At 41.8% G+C, this 11,660-nt stretch overlaps 1 protein-coding gene across 3 annotated transcripts in view; it reads right to left on the reverse strand.

Annotated features, from left to right (window-relative positions):
• NETO2 (neuropilin and tolloid like 2) overlaps window positions 1–11,176 on the reverse strand; it is a 73,469-nt gene extending 62,293 nt beyond the window's left edge. For all 3 annotated transcript variants that reach the window (XM_082437718.1, XM_082437717.1, XM_082437716.1), the window contains exon 1: window positions 10,774–11,176. In XM_082437718.1, coding sequence (XP_082293844.1) covers window positions 10,774–10,807 — 34 coding nt within the window. In that variant the 5' untranslated portion in view covers window positions 10,808–11,176. The remainder of the gene's footprint in view (window positions 1–10,773) is intronic.
• Window positions 11,177–11,660: the final 484 nt, after the last annotated feature.

Consider the following 11,660-nt stretch of genomic DNA (forward strand, 5'->3'; position numbering starts at 1 on the left):
AGTACTTTTTCAATTTATGATGGATTAAAAAACACATACTTTTTTTTTAACAAACTGAGCTGACCCCAATTATCCTGTATTTATTTTACTCCATCTCCTCAAAGACTTTACATGCATAATGGCTAGCGTTGCAATGTATTATGCCAGTAAAAGTTCAATTAGATTATTTGACTTGTGAGAACATTCATAATAAAGACAGAAGTAAGGGGGCAGCAGTTTCCTAGAAATCAATTTAAGACACTCTATAGCTGTGCGGTACGATGCTGTGTCCTGCATTACGAAAGCTAGCATTATTTAGAAAATGGAGCTTCTCCCACCCCCCGCCCCCAAGTTTAACATTTCTGATACCCAATGAACAATATATTGTTTTGTATATGTTTGTGTTTTGAAGATAACATGTTATTTTTAAGAATGATGCACTGATATCTTTCACTCTCCCTTTCAATGGAAACCACACTATCAGCCTCCTGTGTAAACTGGAGTTTTTATTATTCATTCGGTCAGCAAGCACATACAGAGAACCTACTGGATACCAGGCACTGAGGATACACAGACTGAGGTAGGGGAGAAATACAGCAAAACAGCTAAAAGAGAATGGACTTCAGGAGTTAGGTGGATCCAGGTGGGGGTTCAAGTTTTGCTCTGTACCAGCTGTGAGGCCTTTTCAGCTCAGTTTACTTATTGGTAAAATGGGGATGTTGTGCTAATAACACCAACATCACAAGGTTGTTGCAAAGATTAAATGAGGTGACGCACATTGCACAAAGCACTTTATATGTGCCAAGCATTCTGCTAAATAAATGATAGATTTTAGGACAAACTGCCGTCCTTAAGGAGTCAACCTATTGTCAAAGACAATCTACCATACAAGGTGAAAGGAGTTTAACAGGGGTCATAACAGAAAGCACAATTGAAGCAGAAAAGGGAACCATTCATTCAGCTGGGGGTTAAGAGGAATAGAGGAAAGCTTTAGAAAAAAAAGGTATATTCTAGTGGGACTGGAGAGAACTTCTACCCAGGAGAGGGAGAAAGAAACAGCTTAGACAAAAACATGGAGCCATGAGCACTTATCTATAGGCGGTGTTAGTGAAATTCTGAGTACGATAGTACAGTTAGCATGTGGAGGGGAAAGTGGTACATCAGGTTAGAAATAGTAGGATGAGATCCGACTGCAAAAAGCCTTGAATGCCATGCTAAAGAGTTTGGACCTTTGACTACAAGAAGAAATCACTGTGAGTTTTTAAACTAGAGAGTGACGTTATCACATCTGTGTTTCAGACCACTGATCTTGATGGTTGTGTGGAGTCTAAATTTTTAAAAAGAGAGGTCATTTAGGAAGCAAAGATGATATGGTCTTGAAGCAGAGCAGTGGTAGTGTAAATGGGAAGGAGGAGATATTTATAACATGATTCAGATATAGAGTCAACTGCAATTGGTGACTTAAAGGATGTCTAGGGGTGAGGGAGGTGGAGGCACTGAAGAGATTGCTAGTTAAGTGAGTGGTAGATGGTCAAGCCATTGTTCACTCAGTAGCACGTACCCAGCATGTACTACCCAAAGTCACCAATGTACAAAGAGTTCTTGTCATCTTACGCTGTTTACATCTTATAATCTAATCATACATCTTCATCTTTGGTTTCCTGTATCCTTGTTGAACCTTTGTTTCCTCTGTCTTCTCTCAACAACTTTAATTTCCCCTCCCTTTCTTCGGTTGCTAGCAGTGTTGAAGATCTCATGCTATGTAGGAACAATCCTTCCTTCAAACTCTTAACATCTTGGCACTGGATCAGAGTTAGAAGAATGAATTTTGAACGGTTTTTAAAAAACAAAAAACCCAGAAGATTTCTGATCAAAAAGAAAAACTAGGGACTTCTCTGGTGGCGCAGTGGTTGGGAATCCACCTGCCAGTACAGGGGACATGGGTTCGAGCCCTGGTCCAGGAAGATCCCACATGACGTGGAGCAACTAAGCCCGTGTGCCACAACTACTGAGCCTGCGCTCTAGAGCCTGCGAGCCACAACTACTGAAGCCCGCACACCTAGAGCCCATGCTCCGCAACAAGAGAAGCCACCGCAATGAGAAGCCCACGCACCGCAACAAAGAGTAGCCTCCGCCCGTCGCAACTAGAGAAAGCCCGCCTGCAGCAATGAAGACCTAACACAGCCAAAAATAAAAATAAATAAAATACATTCAAAAAGAAAGAAGAAAAACTAGGGAATTCCCTGTCAGTCCAATGGTTAGGACTCTGTGCTTTCACTGCCGAGGGCCTGGGTTCAATCCCTGGTTGGGGAACTAAGATCCTGCAAGCCGCAAGGCACAGCCAAAAAACAAACAAACAAACAAACAAACTAGGATAACGTTAGATATTTGACAATTCAGCAAATATCACAACCATCTGTACCAATGTATCTTGATAGAGGACACTATTTCCCAAGGCATATCATCCCAGTCAGATGATACACAACTGGTCAAAATTTTGTGATTATACCTTGCCTCCTGATTCACAGGCGTAACAATTTACCAGTTTTTAAATTTATAATTCACAGTATTTAAGCAAGTAATACAAAACCAGGCAGAAAGGGAAAGTAAGAAATCACCAAACTGAAACCAGGAGAGCAACAGTAAAACTATGGTAAAAAGATGAATTGTGCCTGGAAAATTATTCTACATAATGACTAATAAAAATTTGGCTTTGTAAAACACTTGATTTATGGAATTTGCACAGAATATACAATTGAGGTAGAAAAATCACATTAAAATAAAATTACACGACCAAATAACCCTATTAATCTTTTCTACTTTATTTAGGGTGTTGCTCACAATTCCCCCCTGCCAAATGTTTAAAAAATCTATTCACAACTCTTATCAACCAAATGAACTGTGCCACTGAATTAAAAAAATGATATATAAATAAGGCAAATGTGCACACCAGTTAGGGACAGAAATATTTAGTGATAGCTGTGGTGATATAGTTTTGACTATTAATCATTCTAAATTCGGTATCATAAGAAACAGTTTTCGCTTAGTTGTATAATAGGATCTTTGTAAGTTGCTTGCTATAATCAGGCTGAGACAGTAAAACAAACTCTACTGATGCCAAACATTGGAATTATCTAGTACGTGAAGCAGTGCTGTCGTGCTCTGTTCTGTCCTTAGTCCCAATCTATGTGCCACTTGTTCCCTTCTTTCTCTTACCAAAAGGGTCAATAATTTCTCAAATCCAGAAATACCTCACACTTTGAATTCAAAGACAATGTACCCAGGAAGGCACTAATTCTTTAAGGCAGAAATCCATGCCAAAATAAAAATTCTAAACTCCACAACCACAGAGTTTGGTTATGCAGAGAATTGCTCGTGATCTGATGCTTGAAAAAGGTACTGCCCACCACTTATGTCCTCACCTCTGGTTCTGGAGTTTAATGTAGTGTAGTTTAATAACCAGTGTACAGATCTGACTTAAAAATGAAGGCTTAAATGATAAAGACAGGTGCTATTCAAGGTATTAAATACAAATCCTTCAAGCTACTCCTTTTAACACTGAATCACTGTTATCAGAGTTCTCTACCGCAATCCTGTCCCCAGACCTTCCAGTTTAAGGCTGTACTTTCCAATCAACTAAAAATCAAGGTCAGGTTTATTCTTTCCACTGTTACTTAATAGTGGCAACTCTGGCCAATGCAATAAATACTGGAAAGGAGACAAAATTATTATTTATAGACAATGTTATTTTAAAACCTAGAAGTCCCAAGAGAATTACTTGGAAAATGATTACACCTATTAAAGGAAGAGAGTAAGACCAAAATAAATTAAACAAACAAGTAAATAAATTTAATACAATGGAGAAGTAATATGTTTTAGATAATAAAACAACGTGAAAGTAACATTTCTTCCCAGTAAGTCATACAATATTTAATGATGTTTTAATAAAAATCTCAGTGTGTTTTTTTGGTACTTAAAATGCTTCTGATGGTCATCTTAAGTACTTTTTTATATTGGCCAAGGAAAATATAAAAATAAAAGACTAAAATACATAAAAATAATATACTTACTATAAAGCTACAGTAATTATAAAATGTAGCCACGGTAGAGGAAGAAACAGATGATCTGTCAACAAACATTACTAGCATCCACTGTATTACAGGCAGTGAGTCAGTCCCTAGAACTACAATGAACCAAAGAAGACATGGTCCTTATTCTCAAGGGGCCTTTAGATAAGAAAATGGAAGAAGAGGAAAAGCTCAGAAACAGACATATATATCCCAGAATTTATTAAAATATATGTGATATTTGAAACACTTGGTGAGAAGACAGTTTTAATAAATGGTTCTGGGATAACTTGTTAATTATTCGGAAAAAAAAGTAGGTCCCTACTTCAAGCTATCAATAAGTAGGAAAATAAATAGCAGACTGAAAAAAAGATGAATTATATTTATACTTTTGGGAGAACACCTTCATTTACAAAAGACAGGAACATAAATAAAAACTACAAACAGATGGGATAAAAGATTATGCCACCAGGAAAATGTGCCCAAAAAATGCAGAAATTCTGCCTTACTAATATTAAAAAAAAACGTAGATTCTAGTGTTGGTCAGGATATAGGAAACTGACTTATTCTGCCACTGGATTGTAAACTGGCACAGCTTTTGGGAGGTTAACCTGGTAATATATATATCAAAGCTTAGAAATGTACAAATTCTACCCAGCAGTTCTTCCAGATTTGAGAAATGAATCATTGGGACGGTAGTTCTCAAACTTTAGTGTGCATCATATTCATCTGGAGGGCTTATTAAAACAGACTTGGAGGGGGGGTTACTTCCAGAGATTTTGATCCAGTAGGTCTGGGGTGGGGCTTGAAAACTTGCATTTTAACAAATTCCCTAGTGATGCTGAAGCTGTTGGCCCTGGCACCACACTTTGAAGACCACTGCAACTGGAGAGTGATAGTACACTGAAAGAAATAGAAAGAAGTTGCCTGTTTTCTCCTTTGGTGACTGTGGGAGCACGTGTGGGCCAAGACGGATGGGGCGGGGCAGAGGGTGGGCACAAAGGAGTTGATGAGTTGATTTTGGAAATGTTGGTGAATGCTCTACTACATATATGTATGTATATGTATGTGTATTCTCATAATGTCCCTACAAATACCTCTTGTTTCTGAACATCTGCACTTGCCACGGACCTCCCTCTGCTTCTACAAAATAACGTTCACACTGTTAGAAACCTGCTTTTTCTAGGAACTCTCTCAAGATTAATTTTATTAGACAGCATTCATACTTTTCACTTCTGTAACTATTCACTAGCTCTCTATCTCTGTCTGGTTTTGTTTCTTTCACTGATTTTGCACACTCCTATTATGTTAGCATAAGGTCTGGCATGAGTAATAAAAAACCCAAACTAGTAGTTTAAACAAGATAAGAGTATATTTCTCTGTCAAGTAAACAAACTGTGCAGGTAAGTAGTCAAGGGCTAGAGTGAAGGCTATACCATTACTAGGGACCTAAGCTCCTTCTGTCTTATTGCTCAGTTGTGCATGACTTTCATTTCCAGGGTCATCTTATGGTCCAATATAGATGCTAGAGTGCCAGGTTCCATATCTTCTTTACAGCTACCATGTCTGCATTACAGTCAGCAAGAATGAAGAAATGACACAGGGCAGTCCTCCTTCCTTTAAAAACTTTTGCCCAGAATCTACAATGATCTCAACATAAAAATTTTAACTGAACAACAGATACACCACCACTTCCCCAAAGTTGAACCCACATCTAACTGGTCAGACTTATTTAGTCACATGGCCACACTTAATCCTAAGGAAAGCTGGAAAATCTAGTATTTATTCTGGGTGATTGTGTGCTTGGTTAAAATTCAGAGAATCACTGAAAGGTGAAATGGATACTGGAAGAAAACTGGCTATTTCTGCCATAGTCCCCTATAGCCTACTCTGTCCCCGGCAGCCAGAGAGCCTTTCAAAACATAAATCAGATCACATCATAGCCTTTCATAAAATCTTCCAACAGAGTCCCATTACATCTAGAATAAATCCATACTCCTTATTCTGACTTCAGAGGTCCTATGTGATGTGGCACCTGACCATCTATGGCTACACAGGTCTTCTTCCCACTTATACACACCAAGCTAATTCTAGCCGTAGGGACTAGTTATTCCTTCTGCCTAGACTCTCTCTACATGGCTGGTTCCTTCCTGTTATTCAGGTCTTGTGAGGCCTCTCCGACTGCTAAAGAAGCTCTACATTTTCGTCTTCATCCTGTTTTATGATACAAATACTATTTTAATTATTACTTATATTACCTGCTATTTTCTTGCTTATTATCTGTCTCTTCCTACTAGAAAGAGGGACTTGTCTCTCTGATCCACTGATGCATCTCTAGCGACTAGAAGACTGGCTGGCCCATAACAGCACTCAACAAAAATTAGATGAATACATGAAGTGACTAAGCAGAATCCTGATTATATTTTCTTTGCAACTATAACATATAGTACAGAGCCCCACTAACAAATTAACAAGCACACTTCTCGGTTAACAGCAGGCACAGAGATGACCCAGCTTATCTGAGCATAAATCAGGGGACGGAAAAAGAAATGATTTTTTTTCCCTTTTCAGATATGCTACTACTCTTACTTTTCTCAAGCTGACTCAATTTACCTTTGTTAGTAATTAAATGTACCTCTTCCTAAGCCTTCCTATTTTTAGCATCTAAGCGGTAAACATAAGGTTTGGTAAACCTATCATGAGACTCCATAATTTAAGAACCGCCTAACTGGTCTCCCTGCTCCTGTTTTCTATAATGAAAGCAAAATGGAGTTCAATTAGAGTCCATATACTACTTGAGGTAGTAGTAACTTGTTTTCCATCAGCTATGTTCCAAAGAACAGAAAAGTACCCTAATTTAATCAAACTCAATTTTACTTTGTAGTTAAGAAAGAAGATGGATCTTGGTGAACTTTGGGATCACTCCACCCTCCACATGCTAATCACATTGCCAATCACTTATAAGAAAGAGTAACTGCAGAAGTGCTTTCTCTTTCCTGCAGAATGTGACAATCTTCTTGTTAGTCAAATGCTCTTGAGATGGCAGTTTTGTATGCTCTAATTATACAGGAATCCTCAGACATCCACAACAACTACCATCAGACTTTAACACGACCAGGTCACATTTTGAAGAGTATTTGGTATCTTCTCACCCACTAAGGCTATAATTTCCAATATATTACTCTAGGCATATTTAAACCAACATGTTTTAATGTCATTTTGACTAGGATGAATTGAACTTTCAGATTAGTACACCCTGTAATTTTGTGAACAAAGAGGCTAAAAAGCGTTAGTTCTTCGGGGGCCACTCTGATGAGCGACTGAGAGGGTGAGGGCCCTCAGCAGTCAGAGCAACCTTGTTCTTATCTGTTCTTTGTTTAGTTTTTAAGTACCCACTCATAAGAGTTCCTCTGAGGGAGTTCTGTTAAGGCAAGTTTGGAAACCCACTGGATTAGATCACCTTTTAGGATTCCCCTTTCTAACTCAAACACCACAATAACTGGGATCTCAAAGGGCCCCAGGGACACATAAAAAAAAAACAAAACCAACAGGGACTTCCCTGGAGGTCCAGTGGTTAAGACTCCACGCTCCCAATGCAGGGGGCATGGGTTCGATCCCTGGTTGGGGAACTAAGATCCTGCATGCTGCAGGCAAATAAATAAATAAATAAATAAATAAATTACTCCGCAGGATCATAAATTTTAAAATGACAGGAGATTGTGCTGAATGGGTAGTAACCAAGAGCAGAACTTGGATTATTTTTTAGAATTTTAGATATGAACTTTATTTATAGTTTATCTTTTTTCTATCTTATTCCTAAAAGGACTGAAAATGGCTTTGATTTGAACTTGTTTTGTATTGCACATGTACGTGTATTAAAGGGCTGCATGTTTTTCCTAAAAGGTGAGTTTGGTTTCAAAACACAGATAACTTTTCAACTGTCAGTATTAAAATATTTTCTCCAACTCAGGGGAAAAAGTCAAAAAGTTAATTTTTCCCAAGGCTATGTTTAAAAACTTCCCTATTAAAGGGATAACTTTTCATTATGGTACTTATTTCTGTATGGTTTAATTTCTTGTAAGAGGCTTAAGGATGAAGGACAGGAGTTAATATTTGTCACAGCCTCAGATAAGATTTTTAAAATACAGTGCCAAGGGATAGTTATGCACTGTAACACCATAAATTTAACCACGGTTTATACAGATTTAAATGTTAACTGCGTCTAATAGGATTCTCCTGAAGCAAGTGTGCAGAATGAATATGAACAGTGAAAAACGGGTTTATAAAACTAATATAATATTTTCATGTGACTATTATACTTACTTAACTTTGATAGAAGGCAAATCAAATTTTATAAGACCTGGAGTGACCATAAACAGTTAAAAGTGAATTACTCAGATTTAACAATATATGAAAGGTTTAAAAGCCCAGCAGAGTTATCCTTTTGTTCTCACTGCTGGAAGTAAAACAAAGAATCAATGGCATCTCAAAGTTACCTTCTACTTAAAATTTCACATAGTCATTATGGCTGATTTGTTTTAGTAGAAACTGACCATAATATTCCAAAGAAGGCTTTTGGTAGGTAATATCCATAATTATGTAAATGTTAAATAACTGCTTCTGGTAAGAACCTCTTCAATGTTGAAACAATTTACACCTTACAGTATACTTAAGGGCTGCTTTTTCAGGCATTGGTGCACACAATGAATGGTAGCACTGGGAAACGCCAATATTTTTTAAAAGGTAATTTTTAAAAATTAAAAATACCAATGTTTGTATAGGTAACAAATGCATTTGGTTAAAAAAAAAATCAAGTGATACAAATGGGTGTGCAGTGAAACAGAAGTCTTCCCTTTACTCTTGTTTCTCAGTCTCCCAGATCCCTTTCTCAGAATCAACTTTTAATTTCTTGAATCTTTCCAGACCAATTCCCCATATTTATAAGCACATATACATAAACTTTAGAAGACTTAAAAATAGCTGGCTTTCTCTCTACTAAGCCTAACAACAAGAAGTTAGCTTGAGCTTTAAAAATACACCAGCATGTAAAAATAGTGTAGGTTGGGTAAAATTAAAAAAAGAAAAGCCTGATACTACATTGTTTTCACTGTAGCTCTGCCATCAACCACAGAATCCTTTCCTGAAAGGTGCAACAACTAAATGCTTCACCACGGTGGCCAGAGAGGGCAGTGTGTACCAACGACAAAGGCAAAGGCAGAAAAGCTGCAAAACCCTTCACCATTCCAGGAGTATCAGAGATTCCGTCCTATCCAGCTCAGTTTCAAGTTCTGCAGGTAAAGCTGTATAATAGATCTACGTGATTTCTCCCCAGAGGGGGCTACTCAGATGGAATGTCATTATTACTGCACACCCTAAGGCAAAGAGGACAACGAAGCAATTCAGATAAGGAGCACTATCAGAAACCCTACTATGCATAGAATTTATTCTGAAAAAGTAAAACAAAATCTTCATTTCCAAGGAATGGTGATATAAATTGAGAGTTACAGAAAGACTACAGAAATTGATTTTAGAGATATACAATTTTAATACAATGAGGAAATCATTAATAATTTATGGGGTGACTGCGAAACAATCACCAGATAGAAAGTCTTAGGCTACCTTAGTACAAACTGTACCTGTAAGTATACAGTGGGTAGTTAAATTGCTGAAATCTCAATTATGAATTTAGGAATATCTGAACAGTAGATAATTTGTGCAATTAAAATTTTAAGCAAAATTATACAGAATTTTCCAGTAAAACAAATTTGAAAAGTGTTAACATGGAGTGGGAAAAAACCCAACATTTTTCACTGTACAAATATCAAGATACAATGAAGAGCGCTAATCAATGCCTTAACTCCTTACCCAATATTTAAAAACGGGAATATTTCATAACATTACAAATACACAGCTATTCAGTTTTCAATCTAAGTCAGTAGCGGAAAAGGGAAGCCCTTTATTGGTGATGGTGATTTCCCTCCGAGGACCGAAAACAGCATTTATTCAGTCCGATTTTCAGAAACAACTTTGTATCACCATCTTAATTATCTATGTATATAAATTTTAATCTAAAATAACACCTCCTGGAAAATGCAAAGCAGCTGTAGTTATGTTTTGGAGCTTTGTGTACTTGGCAAGCTGACTGTTTTAATTCCCGGTACAACAAATCATAAAGAACCAGACACCGGCGGCAAGGTATCCTGAGGTCCCGCGAAGCGCCAAGGCGCAGCCCGGAGCAGCGGCGCCCGCAGTGGTGCCGCAGCCTCCGCGGCCGCAGCAGGTGGGACCCGGCCGGCGGGCAGGGCGTTCCGCCGCCCGCCACCGCGGGGCTTTTCAAGAACAGCTCCGCGACGCCTCAGCTGGGGTTTTTATTGTTTGCGCGGAATGACTTTGTTACTAATGCTGAAAAAGAGCGGCCTACGCTCCACTCACACAAACCCCACAACTTTGCAAAGCGATGTGCGGAATTCCGAGGAAGAGGCACGAGGGCACAGCTCGGAGGGCCGGTCGAGCCGCCGCGTCCCGATGCGCTCCCCGGTTCCCCTGCCACGGCACGCAGAAGGCTGGGGAGAAGCGCTCGGGGAGCGAGTCGATCCCGGCGGGAGCGGGGGCTCCGCGATCCGCTCGCGCCAGACAAAGGGGCGCGTCGGACGCCCGGCGCCGGGCAGGGACGCGAAGACGCCGGCTTCGCCCGCAGGGGGCGCCGTCCGCAGCTCTGGGCGCTTACCTTTGAGGACCGAGTAGAGCTGCTCCAGGGCCATGTTCCCGAGCTGCCCGGCGCTTCGCGAGGGGCCGAGGAGGCGACGAAGAGGCGGCGGCGGAAGCGCGGCGCTCACGGCTCAGCGCGGCGGCAGCCCCGCTCCGTCCCCATCGCCCGCCACCAGGTTGCTGCCCGCGGGGTAGGACTCAGGTCCTGCGGCCCGCCATGCCCGAGCCTCCTGACGGGCTCTCGCGCTGCCCCAGCCCCCCGACGGGCGCCGCCTCCTGCTCCGCGGCGCTCCGTCCCATCGACCGCCTCGCTGCCGGGGAGCGCGGATGCAAGGGACCGGACCTGCGCGGGCCGGCCCGCCTTCGGCCGCGGCGCAAACCCCGCTGAAGTGGCGGGCGCGGCGAGCCCACGCTCATTTAAGCAGGGAGCGCGAGCGCCGCGTGCCGGCCGCACCGCCTTCGCGCATGTGCCCGCCCCCCGCCCCCGCCCGCGTGCCCCTCGCAACCCTCCCGGCCAATCGCCTGGCGAGCCCGCCCGCGGCCTCGCACCCTGGGTGGGCGGTGCTCCCCGCTGGCGACCATTGTGTTGGGGGCGGGGCGAGAAGATTCGGGGCGCCGCCCTCTCGCCCGCTCTCCGAGAGGCCGGCGCAGAGGGAGAGCCCGGCGTACGTCCCGCAGCCCCGGGCCGCGGGGTGAGCGGGTCCGAGCCCTCTAGGCCTGCCGCCTGAGGGAGGGCTGGGGCCAGCCGCCCACCCGGTTCGGCGGCCCTCGTCCGCCTGCCCACCTCCATCCGCCCTCGCAGACGGAAGGGGGGCACCGACCCCATGGCCTCTTAAGACCTCAATTCAAGGTCAAAACTCTGCCCTGCTCAGCCCTGCTCTACTACCTGCCTCGGCAGGGGGCGCG

This window comes from Balaenoptera physalus (genome assembly GCF_965194825.1).
Source record: "Balaenoptera physalus genome assembly, chromosome: 19".
Taxonomy (NCBI): domain Eukaryota; kingdom Metazoa; phylum Chordata; class Mammalia; order Artiodactyla; family Balaenopteridae; genus Balaenoptera; species Balaenoptera physalus.